Source organism: Berghia stephanieae, chromosome 7, assembly GCF_034508935.2.
Source record: "Berghia stephanieae isolate SIO BIC M18660-M18661 chromosome 7, UCSD_Bste_1.3, whole genome shotgun sequence".
Taxonomy (NCBI): Eukaryota; Metazoa; Mollusca; class Gastropoda; order Nudibranchia; family Aeolidiidae; genus Berghia; species Berghia stephanieae.
Genome location: NC_088366.1, coordinates 36755384 through 36770870, shown reverse-complemented (window position 1 = coordinate 36770870; position 15487 = coordinate 36755384). Strand labels below are relative to the sequence as shown.

The window sequence follows — 15487 nt, the reverse complement described above, 5'->3', positions numbered from 1 at the left end:
TGATTGATAAATGACAAAATAAGATAAAAAAGAGTGTTAAAAAATGTCATTTTGAGAAAAACGAGATCAAAGATAACAATGAATGAAAATAATAAAACAAAACGGTACAACCAGCTCAAAACATACCATCACCGAATGAGGGTCCCCCGTGTTCTTCTTCTGCCTCCCTCTGGGCTTTTTCACAGGTCTGAGCTTTCATTTTGCGTCTTTTTTTTTTCTCTTTATGTTGAGCAGCCCTTATGCTTTGGTCAAGTCTTTTTGACTCTGCTTGCTGACTCAACATCTGGGAGTGTTCTCCCAGTCCATCGATGCCCAAAGACACTTTCAGGGATGTCATTTCTGTTGGACCAAAATTATACTCTGCACCAAACTCAACTTTTTTCAGGGAATGGAAGTATGTTTTATGGCATCTTGACCAAACAGAATTATGAAACCTTTTGTTTGGATTTTGTGTTGTCTTCATCTCACAACACTTCAACAAAGCATATACAGGCTTCAAGTGCTCATGAAGCAAATCAAAATTCAAAGGTGTATGTACACGCTGCTTGTGTCAACATGATACACATGGGCAACAATATATTTTTTATAAAAGCATCTGGAGTCGGGTTCAGGAGGACAATACATATGTTGAGGGAAGTCATTGGTGGAATAACCGTGGTAAAGACCAGCAAGAATAGCTCATCTCATTTCTTTCCACTGCAGCATTGCTTGGAATCGCTTTATCATAATACTACTATTACTATCACACACCCAATTCCAATCAAAGATTTGTGGCCACGGGTCATCATAACTTTCTTGCTTTCTTGGCGATTTACAAACTTTATATTATCCAAATCACCATCTCAGTGCTGAAAATGTGTGAAAAAATGATTGTTCTTTGATAATAAATAAAAAACTGAAATTTTATATTTTGACCCAAAAATCGATATTTCAGGTGTCGCCCCTCCCCTTAATCATTCATATGATGATCCAGTTATGAAAGCAATTACACCCGAAGGCTTTTGTATTAAATCATTTCCACGCATTGGAAGGAAAGGAGGTGGAATTGCAATTATTTACAACTTGTCACTCTTTGACAAGATATCATTCCACCATGATAATTTTAGAAGTTTTGAGTACGCTGGATTTGCCATTCATGAAAATAATTTTAAAAAGTCGTTTCACTGTGTCTACCGCCCACCACCAAGCCAACAAAACAAAATATCAACAATTGATTTTTTATCAGAGTTCGGAGAATTTATGTCTATGCAATCCATAAACAAAAATCATAATATTTTTATGGGTGATTTTAACATTGATTATTTCGGAAACAAAAATGAATCGAAAATATTTCGGGAGCTTATTGACACAAACAACTATATTCAACTTGTAAGCGGTCCTACAAACAACCATGGCCACACAATAGATCATGTCATTACAGACATTGAACATTCTCTCTCTTCACCTGTCTCAAATATTGCTAAATTAATCTCTGACCATCATTTAATTGTGTTTTGCGTTTTATTTCCAAAGAAGCATGAAGTAAAAAAGACGATAACATCTCGTAATATGAAGAATATAAACATGAACATTTTTAAACAAGACCTTGACCATAACGTTAAAAATAAACATGATGTGAATGGTCTCCACGAGTCAATTGTTGGTATGGTGGACAAGCATGCTCCCTTAAAAACTAGAGCAGTAAGAGTGAGACGGCAAGCACCCTGGTATAATACCGAAATAAAATTGAATGGATTAGCCAGGAGGCGGGCAGAAAGAAAATGGCTCAAGTCCAGAGGTGCTGTCGATGAGAAGCGGTACATCGCGGCTAGAAATGATGCGAAAGCCGTCAATTTCAGGGCCAAAAAGAAATTCTATGAAGACAGCCTGAAAAACGTGGGACGTTCGAGACAATTCTTTGCCTTGACCAAGGAACTGCTGGGACAACAGACGAGATCAGCTCTCCCATCTTTAATCGATCGTGCAGATCTACCAACTCGCTTTGGTCAATATTTTAAAGAAAAAACGGATACCATCAGGAAAGAACTGTCATCTGAATCAATCCATACAACATTTGACAAGTTTCATGGTGATTCATTAACACATTTTTCAAAGATTACTGAAGCTGACTTATGTGATTGCATTATGTCGTCTCCGACTAAAAGTTGTGATTTAGACCCCGTAAATACGGCCATTCTAAAAAAGTGCATTGATGTAATTTTAACACCATTTACATGTATTGTTAATAATTCGTTGCAGTCAGGTGCTGTACCAGACATTTACAAAGTTGCTCATGTCAAACCCCTTTTGAAAAAACCTGATCTCGATAAAGAGAACTTAAAAAACTGTCGCCCTGTCTCTAATCTTCCTTTTCTCTCTAAGATCCTAGAAAAGCTTGTTTTGAAACAATTACTGTCTCATCTTAAAAATAATTGTCTTGAAGAAGAATTTCAGTCTGCTTATAGGCAACATCATTCGACGGAAACCGCACTTGTTAGGGTTGTTAATGATCTCCTCTCTGTTATAGACAATGGTTCATGTTCTTTGCTGAATTTGCTTGACCCATTGTCTTGCTTTTGATACTATTGATCACAATCTTCTTCTCAAACGTCTTGAAATTACTTATGGCGTGTCTGGTGCAGCGCTTGATTGGTTTAGGTCATATTTGTTCAATCGTAAACAGATTATTACGGTGTATGAAAATAGATCTGAGGAAATCTTTCTTGATTGTGGGGTTCCCCAGGGTTCAGTACTTGGACCCGTTCTTTTTGTTCTGTACGTTGGCCCTCTGTCTAAAATCATCAGAAGTTTTGGTCTGTCTTACCATCAATATGCTGATGATACGCAATTGTACTGCGTTCCAATACGAGAAATTTACAAGAAGTATCAGCCAATAGTAAAAATTGTATCCAAAGTGTTAAGAATGGATGAATGAGAACAGACTGAAACTGAATGATGATAAGACGGAGGTGCTGTATGTGGAGAACAGGAAGTGGAAAAGTGAAACAGATTTGAAGTTGGGGGATGCCTCCATTCAAATTGTTGACAAAGTGAAAAACCTTGGCACATTCTTAGACTCTGGACTGTCGATGGAGCATCAGGTTAATAATTTGGTTAGATCTCTCTTTTTCCAACTAAAAAAGATTGCTTCCATTAGACGGTTCATATCTGAGGATGTGACCAAGCACCTGGTTGTGTCCCTCGTACTATCGAAATTGGATTATTGTAATGCTCTGTTGTTTGGCGTTTCACAATACAATCTGAGATGTCTTCAGATTGTCCAAAACAGTGCTGCCAGACTAGTATTCATGAAGCGTAGGTGTGACTCTGCCGGACCTCTACTTCATGACCTGCATTGGCTGCCTGTTGAGAAAAGGATTAAATTCAAAGCTTGTGTTTTAGTGTATCGTCTTGAAGGTACTGCCCCTTCCTACATTTCGGAACTAATTGAAAGATATTCAAAACCCCACCCCTTACGTTCGGCCAGTGATTGCACAAAACTAGTTGTCCCTCGAATTCGGAAAAATGCTGGAATGAGATCCTTTTCTCATTTCTGACCCTCTAAACGTTCGCTTAAAACATATGTTTTGATTTTAGTAGATGGTATGAGAAGCAAGATAGGTTTGTTTTGTGTTGTGTGTTGTGTTGTGTGTGTGTGTGTGTGTGTGTGTGTGTCCTTGTGTGTGTACATGATTATGTTTCAGCCTAAGTAATTTGTAATTTAAGCGCTTAGAGTCTGGTGTCTCGGAGTTATAGCACTATATAAGTTTTCAGCATTATTATTAATATTATTATTATTATTATTATTATTATTATTATTATTATTATTATTATTATTATTATTATTATTATTATTATTATTACAGTAGAACATGAAAGTTACGTACTCGGAAATAGCGAGAACTCAGAAATAGCGAGTAAAATCTAAATCCCCGTTTTTTTTCCCTTATTTGAGTCAATAAAATTAGCATGAAAGTAGCGAGTATGAAAAAGAGGTCAACTCTGAAATAACGAGCATTTCCTGCCCCAGGCTAGGACTGCGAACGAAGTAAAGCAAAACAAGAGACAATGGCAATTTAAATATTTTTAGCCTAGCCTCTTTTCTTTTCTTATTTTTCGTTACGAGTAATATTACATAGTAGTCTGTAGTAGTACATAATAGGCGAAACAAATTTGGGTGAGGGTTGGGTTTGTGTGTGTGTATTGGGGGTGGGGGTCAATTATTCACCCAATGTGGTGCCACGCGACGTGCGAGGTAAGCACATGTCAACATGCCTCACTTCGCAGCATCGGTCAACGACTAGCATTCGTTAACGAACGACACGATCAGCGAGAGAGGGGAGTGTGGAACCATTATTTCAATGGGTCAGTGATTGAGTGATGCGCTTGCTTACCTCATCAAACATGCCGAGTGCATACAAACACTTGCGCGCGCACACACACACACACACACACACACACACACACACACTTCTATGTTCTTGTTTTTTTTCTAGCCATGACTTTACTTGAAAAAAAAAAACAAAAACACAAAAAACAACAAAAACCAAGCATTCTGCCACTTCTGTGAAGAAATTGAAATAGGGGCGACGGCTTTTACTCGAATTACACACTGAGGGGAATAACCAGCAATATTATAACCTTTCCTGGCAACTCGGAAATAGCGAGTAATCAGGAGTGGACCCGTCGAACTCGCTATTTCCGAGTTCTACTGTATTATTATTATTATTATTGTTATTATTGATGTTGTTGTTTCATAGATCATCATTTTCACAATAACTGTTGAGAACTGACGAGAATAAAATTTTGCTCTGTTCCACAGATGCAGCGCTATCACCAAGTGAGCAGAATGAAGGAGAAAAGAAAGACAATGAAGAGGAAAAAGAAGATGGAAAGAAAAACTCAAGTCGATCCAACACTCAGTTGAAGGAGGATGGAGATGGTGACAAGGATGGGACAAAAGCAGATGATGAAGTTCAACGATTGATAAAAGATGAACTCTTTGCTGATGAGGTAAGAAAGGGAGAATGTTTTGATTTACTCAATATTTTGTTTCCAGGCCTTTTGTGAAAAAAAAAATTAAATTATAAAATTGTTGTAAATGCATGATCAATCCTTTGGTCCTTCAACAACTGTGGCTCAGAAGACGAAACTGGAATTCAATATTTTGTGCATGATGGAATCAAAAGATTCAATTATTACAATTAATGCCGTACAAATCGCTTTTATTTATTTCTTTTTTAAAATGTTAAAAGTATACCACAAACATTCAAAATTAGTTGCCATTTATTCTGATTGTTAGCCTGTTTCTGATGTTGCTATCAAGAAATCAATATTTTTTCTTCCTATTCTCTCAAGTCCAACATATCTTGAAATGGAAACAAAGTTGTTTAATTGTTCATTCTTGTGGTTATCAAGGAGTTGAATTTCCCTTCATCATGTGCCATATATAGACAAAACACGTTTTTTTTTCACTTTGGCCAGAAAACATTTTATTCCAGAATCCATCAATTGAGATGACCAACATCAAAAAATCTCAAACTTGATACATCCGGTCCATCAGATAGCAGTAAAGGACATGCCATGAAGCTTCATTGTTACTGCTCTCTTTATGAAAATGGCCATGTTTGCAGATATGAATGACAGGGGAAATTATATTTGAAAGTCTGTCTTGTTATTCCATGTTTGAGGCCAAATCCTTTCAATATCAAGTAAGATTTGTGAAATAACTCTTGTCATCCTGTGAGTAGCTTTTAAAATAATATTTTTCATAAACCAAAATTTAGGAAATTAAGCATTGCTAAACATTTATCCCGCTGAAAAGGGGATGGAGAAGAAGCTCAAAAGATTGTTTAATAAACATACTTTTATTTTCAGGATAACACCCCAAGTACAGGAATTCTTTCCATCATTCCAATCATTGTGGTATCATTACTGTTGGGTTGCCTTGCATATCAAGGACCAGAACTACTTACTCGTATCATGCCACGATTCCGGATCCACACTGAAGACATGGTCTTATACAGCATACTGGCCATATTTACTGCTGCTGTCATGTATCCAAAACTCATGATACGGTTGGTATTTAATTTGTTCTCTTTGCTTTCCCCTGCACAGCGGCTTCTACCTTAATGGTCGAAAAAGAGTACACAAGTCAAATAATCCATGGTTCATCAAAAACGTAAAATTTTAAAGTCACATTGAGCCTACACAGGTTTTAGTCATTTGTTTTCTTTTCTTTGTCAGCACATCATCACATATTTTGGTTGGTATTATACCATGAGGTTAATTATTATTCTCTCTCAGTGAAACTAGTTCACTTTCACAAGACAAATATACAGTGTACAAACAAAATCATTGTCATCATTTAAAAAATTTTTTGTTTTTTTTGTTTTTGTTTTTTGTTTTTTGTTTTGTGGCCATCCATTGACCCCTCAAACTTTTTATCCACTAAGTTGAAATGAAATAACAGAAATGCTTATCTGACATATGAAAACAATTGTTACAATCACGTGACCTCTTTCTCACACATTTGGTTGCTTTATTGGCAAATTGGAAGAGCAATATATATAAGAATGAATAGAACTTGGAGTGTACGGTTATCAGTTTCAAATTAAAAAGAAAAAGAAGGAGGCAAAAAAGCAAAGTTAGATAGAAAAAATCAAGCACTAAGAAGGTTAATTTTGGTAAGAAAAATTTAACTTTGTAAAAACAAGCATTCAGTCAGCTGGAACATTCCCGGTAAGTACTATAATATTATAGTTTATCTACTCTATTATTGTTTGGATTCATTTTGTTTTTCCATCTATTGAACAAACTTATCCATCCAGTTGCCCATCAAAAAATTAATGTGAACATTTATATAGCGCAATATCCTCTAAATGTGCTTAAAGTGCTTTACAAGCTGACAGCAACTCTTAGCATGTAGGACAAGACATGACACATGTGAAGTGAAATTATAATTTTCTCTGACAGAGACAATGCTGTTAATGACCAGGTATTAATTTTACATCTGTGTGTGGTAAGAAAAAGTGAGTAAAGAACCTTTCCCAAAGGCTCAACCATTCACTGCTCAGAGTAGGACTCAAACCCTCAACCTTTCAGTCTGTAGACAGGTGTCATACCGCAAGACCACATCTACTCACACAATTCATCTTCAACTTATTCATTAACAATTCCATTTAGAAATATCAGTACCTAAAGTGACTGCCATTTTAGCTCTCCATCCACATCAATCTCTCCGTCCAACCCTTGGAAATCCATCCTGACCTCATTTTTATTCAACAGCTAATACGATCACATAGTTGCTTGTCAATCAAATATTCCATGGGAGCCCAGTAGTTCAATAGATGGAGTGCTAAGCCTATACAAAGATGGACCTGGTTTGAATCTTTGCACAAATTTGTTATTGCTGGTCTCTCAATTATTTGCTATCAGGTGGTCTTTGTTTTGTAATGGTAACACGTCTGACTGACTGGTAGTCAGGTGGTCTGAGGTTCAATCCCCAGTTGAGACAGGTTGATTTTTTGGGGGATGTCTTAATTTTTTCATTCTACTTTGTCTGGTATTGTTTTATACCCACCTTTTCAGATTTTTGTCTAAAACCAGTGGTTGCTCCCTCGTTTGTTACTTTGATATTTTCAAAATAAAATTGGAGCAACTCATGTCTTCATTCTTGTCCTTTTGTGTTCAATGTTTGTTTACTGTGATGCGTGGGAGGGTTCATGGTTTGATGTCCTTAAGTACTTCATTCAACTAACCTTCCATTCATTCTTGCATCAATCCATTGTAATTTATTCATTCCTCTATCCTCCCATCCACACACAATCTGTCTGTTAATCTTTAAATTGACCTTTTTAATCATAAGGAAAACCACAAGGCCTGAGCTGACATTTGACTGGCAGTTATTGAAGTCTCTGGCTCTGATATCTCAGACCTTGGCTCTTGCTTCCATCTCCATCTTCAACATCTCCCAAGCATTTTTCCTGACAGCTTTTAGTGTACCTATCACTTTGATTGTGAGACCCTCTGCCAACAGGTAACTTTTCATTCGTATATTATCCATATGCCCATTTGTTCATCCATTCATTCATTCGCTGACAAATCCTTTTATTTGGTATGTTGCCCCCTCCCCCCACCCCTGCTAAAAAAAAAAAGGTATTTTCCTGATTTTGCCATCAAACATGGAACACTTCCCACAAGAGCTGAGGGAATCAGGCAGTTGGCTTGACTCTTTTTACATATGATTTTGAAACTATGTTTTTAGAGAGAAAATTTTACATATTTAACATTTTTGTGACAAAAGGGATATTTGTTGGTCTGTGTGTGTGTGTGTGTGTGTGTGTGTGTGTGTGTGTGTGTGTGTGTCTGTGTCTGTGTTTGTGTGTGCAATGCTTAGAACCTCTGTTTGGCTAAGGTGATATGTGTCTGTTATTATTTTTAAAATTATTATTGTTATTATTATTGTTATTATTATTATTATTATTATTATTATTATTATTATTATCATTATTGTCATTATTGTCATTATTATTAGTATTATTATTACAATGCAGCACGAAATCTTAAACATACAAATCTCGAAATCATGGAAACCTCAAACACATCTCAATTCCCCATTTTAATCCCGCTTGTCATTGTACGGTATTGGTAACATGGTAATCTCAAACACTTTTGGAGGCTGATATGGAAGTCTTGACCAGACTGGACATTCACTGGCATTATCGAGGATGATATTCTTTGGTATTTTGTTTGTATCACTCTCCCTGTGGTGTTAAGTCTTCATTAAGCATGCATTTGAGTGGAGTTTGTGTTTGTGTGTGTGTGTGGAGCATGTTGGACCATTGTCTTAGGCACATGATCCCTCTACCTGTACAAGTGGGAGAGTAGCATTCAGTGATGGCCTGAGGCCATAGCTATCAAGTGCTAAGCCTGAGGTCAATGCCTTAGGCCAGAAGTAATGCCTGGGGCTGTTACTGTTACCATGAAATCAAACAAGCGATAAGGGGTGAGAAAGGTGGGATGAGAAGAGAGTTGCGAGGAAGATAAGCGAGGAGTGGTAGTGATAAGTTCTGTGTCCCGGATTGGTCGATAATGACGTTGGATGCTGCATGTCTAAAAAACATATACTCACTTTGTCTTATTGTTATTGCACTCACAGTCAAGAAACTCATTCCATCTCTGTTATTAAATGAGGAAATATCAAAGCTCCCTATGGACAGCACTAAGCAGACTATTAATAACTGCGTACCAGTCAAGATAGAGGGGGGGGGGGGGGGGTTGATAATTATAATGTGATCTTACCAAAACCACCAACGTTTACCTCCCTTACATTCTTCATACCCTTTGTAAAATACTCAATACGGAAATCTCTAACAAATAGGCCCAGTCCCGACCTGTGCTGCAGTGTATTACTATTATTATTATTATTATTATTATTATTATTATTATTATTATTATTATTATTATTATTATTATTATTATTATTATTATTATTATTATTATTTATGATTAGAATTATTATATTAGTTGTTTTCAAGTTTATTTTATAATGCTCAACTTTTTCCATGATGAAACTTGCATACATCTGCAGCCCAGAAAAGTAGTTTTGCTTCATCAAAACCTTAAATCCATTTGATATACACATGCTAATCTTATGATCTTTCTCATTCTCTGTTGATTGTTGTGTTAAAACCAAGTAAGATCTGTGGCATCGTGAAATGAATAGGAAAAGAATCATGTTACTATTCTTAGATTTATATATCTACAACTCTCACTTCTTTTTTCCATTTTGATAAAAGAGAAGAATTTTTAAACATGGAATCCTTTCATTCCACAGATTGTTTACCTACATCCAGATGTTGCTCCTTGTTCTCATCTGTCCCCTCACTCTCATGTTTTACGTAGGCTTGTTATCGACATGGCCATATGAGAGCTCCACCTTAGACTGGCTCTTCCAAGCCTTCTCCACAATGAAGGACCTCATCTTTCTAGGCGTCATTGACAATTACATATTTAATGCTTGGAGTCATGCTACCATCACTGCAATTATCTTTCCTATATGGCTGCTGTTTTGGGCTCTACCATGGGCCAAAGTGTGACTCTGTCATTGTAATTTACTTTCTTGGAAGCTCCCACACCACGACTGTTGTACTAAATCTGGCAATGACTTGGTATCATAAGCTTTTTCGTGGTCGCCATTATCATCTGTGTAGTAGTCATTTCATTAAAGTTCGCAACATTTTTAAGGCAGATGACGAAATTTCTTAATTTTGGCTGGAAAATCTAGTTCTGCATACAACAAACTGCAAAGTTCTCAGAAAACAACGATCAGTGAGGCTGTCAGAATAATCGGCTTTACCCATCACTTTCATCACCTGCTTTAAGGGAAATTTGTCACAAGGAAAATTTATCAAATTAAAATTAAACCTTGTACATGTCAACATCTGAGCTACACGTAGGAGGCAGTATTTCAACTTGACAATGTGACAGCTGTATCATCTTACCTTAACCCAGCAGAATAGATTTAAATAACTGTAAAATGTAAACTAAAGCAAAAAGCAATTTTGTACAGATCGAATGTTCTATCTGGGCTTTTGAATGATTTAGAATAATCATCAAAAAGAAATATTTATTAACCAGTCCTTTTTGGTGCAGAGTTTACTGTTGCAAGTAGTAAAATCATAATAGGACTCTCACTAAAAACGAATAACTGTACAATTACACCTGTTTGCTCTGTAACGTCTGGGTGGGGTTCCTCACCTCCTATAGTGGGCAGGGAGGTACTTACTGTGTCTTCTATCCCCCTATATCTGTTTTCTAACTAGCTTTCTGTCTTTGTCTTGGAATGAGATTACTTGGTTTTGTCCTGGCCCTGACCGGATACCCTTGGTGAGAGGGAAACAGTCAAATGTATAGTTAGTTTTGGGAGATGATATTTTTTTCCTTGTAAACTCTCTCTCTGTTACCTAATGTATCAAGTTTTGTTTACATATTATATATGATTTGTTAACATTTGAGTGTATTCCTCTTAGTGGGGGCCTGTGCTTGTGACTGGATAAGACTTTTAGGTGATCTCACACTAAGTACTTTGATAGTGTGCTCTTGGAATCTACATCTGTTCCCTTTCTGATCCAATTCTCCTTTGTCTTACTTTTTCTTGGGTGCTTTAATTGTAATTCTAGAACTTTTTACTATCCCATTCTCTTCCTTTTTACTTGCACTGATATGACCTTAATGTGTTGCAAACGCTGTAAAACCATTAAAAACAAAATAGCTCCGTAAAGTAATGAAAAAGTCTGCATTTTGGGGATTTTTCTCTTTTCTTTGATGTTTATTTTACAGCAAGAAATTCCATATTTCATAACTCATGATTTCAGAAATGGTTTTGCTCATTATGAAATCAAAATATTTCAAATGTAATACATTATGTAAAAGATATATTACTGCATTTTCAATCATACCCATTGCTTGTATTGTTTCTTTTATGATATGAGCATACGAGTGTGAAAATAAGATGTCTATTTTTAACTTCTAACTATATATGTATAAATTATTATGATTGTTCTTTGTGATTACCATCATCAAATTCATCTCAGTTCAATACTGCTTTATTCTGAAACATCGCCCTTTTTTTGGTTAAATCTGTCCGTATTTATTTCACCAAATTCTGAATTTTTTCCTGAAATTTGAATTTTATGATTGCTGTTTTTCTTACTGAAAATATTGTTATTCTACTCAAATTAGATTTGCACCTACTGCTTCAAAGGCAATTTTGAGTGGTAAATTCCAAGTGGAAATATTTTATAAACTTGAAATTCGGATTTTTTTTTAATGTGAAGACATTTTTGTGTGTTGCCTGTGCAGGTATGTTATCTTCATCATCATCAACATCATCATCATCATCATCATCATCATCATCATCATCATCACCAGTGATACACGAATTGTTTGACTTATTTTTTTAAAGAACTGAATTCTGCTGTCTTAATTAATTTTTTTTTGCACACAACTCTTTAGGTCAACAACTACAACAACAACAAAAATATACATAGGAGCCTTCAAAGAATTTCAAAATAAATTTTGAGGATATGGTATTTTGATTTCAGTGCAATTATGTTTTGTATTGGTGGAGTCAAATTTGTGTAAACTTTGTCACATATTTTTTTCCCTTATTATTTTGCAAAGTTTACGTTATTTTACTCTCTGTTTTATATTAGAATTTTCATCACTACCATTTCCCTTCTTTTCTAATTTAGAACCGCAAATATAAAAACAATATATTTCTTTTAAAGTAATTAGTCGCTTTTAAATGATGTTTTTGAATTGCCAAGCTGTGCAAGCTTTCTATTTTATTTGTTGGAAAGAAGGGGGGGGGGGGGGGGGGGGAATAGGATGCAGTTATTGAGATTACTGGTATGTTGGTTTTGTTGATTTTTTGGTTTGTTTTTTTTTTTTACACTGTCTTGGAATAAGGTGACTTGGTTTGTTGTCCATGGTCATGAGAGAGGCAATCGGATGTTAAAGTGTGAGAGATTATATTTTTTCTCTCCAGTATTATCTCTCCGATTGAATGTGTATGAGAAACTATCTGGATGTCTCCTTATTTGATAGGGATACAGTTGCGTCATCTGTGTGACTTTGGTTTGTCTCAGGCAGGACATACTTTACAGAGCTGCCAACCTACCGCAAAAAATGCGGAATTGTACGCATTTTCAGCGATTGTACGCTTGTACGCATTTCCCCCAAGATTTACCCATTTTCAGTGTACGGAGTCACTTCAGTTTTCATATTATTATTATTACTAGCCTATTGAGAAACCTTGGTGACCAAGTGGATATCCATATATTTTTTGACCAATTATGTTGGGAGGTAGAATTCTGAAAGGTTTGGATTATAGTCTTGGGAACATCATTGTTGCTGCAATTGAGCTTGTGTGGTGTGACTTTATGTAAGTATACCTTCCTCTTACTTTCACAATGTTTAGTTTCAGTCGATTTCAGGATCGTACCCATTTTTATGAAATCTCCCATTTTGAGGTCTCATTATACACATTCTCATCAAATGGGGTTGGCAGCTCTGTACTTTAAGATTGCTGCTCGAATTTTCCTTTTTTAAGGTGCCTGTGACCCGAGAGTGTTGTAAGCACTGATCACTAAGTCTCTTTTGTCCTGTGTGCCCGATAGCCGAATCAACTTCCTTTTCTTCGATACTTAAATGACCTAAAAGTCTCATGTGTGCCATTTGTTATGGTGCTAATGATTTTTTCAATTGAAAGTCGTAAATGTTGTCCATTAATACATTTCATTCTTCACATTTTATACCTAATTAAAATTTTTATCATTCATCATCATGTCATGAAGTAAAAGTAAAATGTATTAGTGTATATACTTTTATGTCCAACTAGCTAATAATTGTTCAGTAAATGAGATTTAAAAAAAAAAATTTTTACAGTTCATGTCACAGGTACACAACAGACCACTGGAAAAAAAATCATTACTCCTCACTTAAAGCGCTTTGTGCACATTTAGTGGATATCGCACTACATAAATCTCAATTTTAAAAGCAACTAATTGAAGACACGTTTGATGGTTTGATAATACATCAAAGACTTATATTATTAATCCAAGTAACTAATTGTAGACAAATCATAATGTGTTCTTGAAGTTATCATTTTATTCATATTTATTTTAAACAAGTTAACGAATTTTACTTATCATTTATGGCTTTGCAGTTGCAACAACTATGTTGATGAGTTTTAAAAAGGGACTGCTGATGTCAATTAACCAGTAGATTTTTGACCAATCAAAACATGGAATTTGGGACACACCTTCGTACGTGCTCAAACATAGCTGGTTGTTTATAAACAAAAACATGAATGAAATTGACCTCTCTCTCTGGTTGGGATTCCTGACCTCCCATAGTGGGCAGGGATGTACATACTGTGTCTTCTATCCCCTTATATCTGTTTTCCAACATGCTTTCTGTCTTTGTCTTGGAATGAGATTACTTGGTTTTGTCCTGGCCCTGACCAGAGTCCTGGCTGGGAGGGAAACAGTCAGATGCATAGTATTTGTTTTGGGAGATGATATTCTTTTCCTTGTAAATCATCTCTCTGTTATGCGCTGTATTATGTTTTCTTTATATTATATATGATTTGTAAAACATTTGAATTCCTCTTAGTGGGGACCTGTGCTTGTGTCTGGATGAGACATTTAGGTGATCTCAAACTAAGTACTCTGATAGTGTGCCCCTGGAATTTACACCTGTTTCTTATTTGAACCATATCCCCTTTGTCTTACCTTTTCTTGGGTGCTTTAATTGTAATTCTATAACTTTTTACTATCCCATTTTCTTTTTCTTACTGGCGCTGATATGACGTTAATGTGTTGCAAGCGCTGTAAAACCCTTAAAAACAAAACAATTTGTCCACGCCCTGGCCGGATACCCTAGCTGGGAGGGAAATGGTCAACTATATAGTTAGAGTTTTGTGAGATGATATTTTTTGTCCTATAAATCATCTCTCTCTCTTATGCACTGTATTATGTTTTGTTTACATATATGTCTTGTAAACATCTGAGTGTATCCCTGTTAGTTGGGACCTGTCTTGAATCTGGATGAGAAATTTAGGTGATGTCAAACTAAGTACTTTGATTGTGTGCTCTTGGAATCTAGATCTGTTTCCTATTTGAATCAATTCCCATTTGTCTTACCTTTTCTTGGGTGCTTTACTGGCGCGGATATGACCTTATATGTTGCAAGTGCCGTTAAACCCTTAAAAACAGACAAAACAAACGAACCCATTCATTTAATTAAAATTAAATGGATTGCTCCATAATCAAAATGTATTGTTTTGTTATTATTATTGTTATCAAATCTTTGTTTAAGGTTATCATTTTAAAAATTAATTATTCATACCATTGTTGAATCCATTTTCTCGAAAATATTATACTCTTCTTATAAATCCTTTCCATTGTGATACAATGCAATTCTTTTAATTTTAAGGTTTAACTTACCTTCAATCCATACATAGGCTTATATCATTATCATTAACAGCGGCATCAGAAAATATGGAAAGAAAATTGATTTAAAATTAGGGTTTATATTGTTAGTGGGGGGTTGTTCGGATATAATTCTCAAGGATACAGAATTTACAAGGTGAATACATACCTACCACATTAGCTGGAGGTGCCTAAATGAGCCAATAAGATGGGGAGAAAGATAAAGTGAGTAAATGTGACTTATATATAAGTAAACAACACAAACAAACGACGTTTCAGCCTTTGGCCTTCTTCAAGTGAACACGAAATATTAGATTGTCATAATAGTTAAAAACATTATTATACACACACTCACACATAACTTTTTACCTATAATGTTAAGCAGACTAGGGTCTCATCTTGCTTCATATTGCATTTTGTGTTGTGTGTTATCAGTTATCTTAAGAATTTTTGTTTATGTGATTTTTTTTAATTGCATAAAAAAAAAATAAAAACAAACTATAAAAAGA

At 35.5% G+C, this 15487-nt stretch overlaps 1 protein-coding gene across 1 annotated transcript in view; it reads left to right on the top strand.

Annotated features, from left to right (window-relative positions):
- The window catches only part of LOC144976541 (uncharacterized), a 38471-nt gene extending 22984 nt beyond the window's left edge, over positions 1-15487 (top strand). Inside the window, exons 14-17 of the mRNA XM_078920836.1 lie at positions 4802-4992; positions 5857-6056; positions 7847-8017; positions 9818-15487. Of these exons, the coding sequence (XP_078776962.1) occupies positions 4802-4992; positions 5857-6056; positions 7847-8017; positions 9818-10079 (824 nt within the window). The 3' untranslated portion in view covers positions 10080-15487. The remainder of the gene's footprint in view (positions 1-4801; positions 4993-5856; positions 6057-7846; positions 8018-9817) is intronic.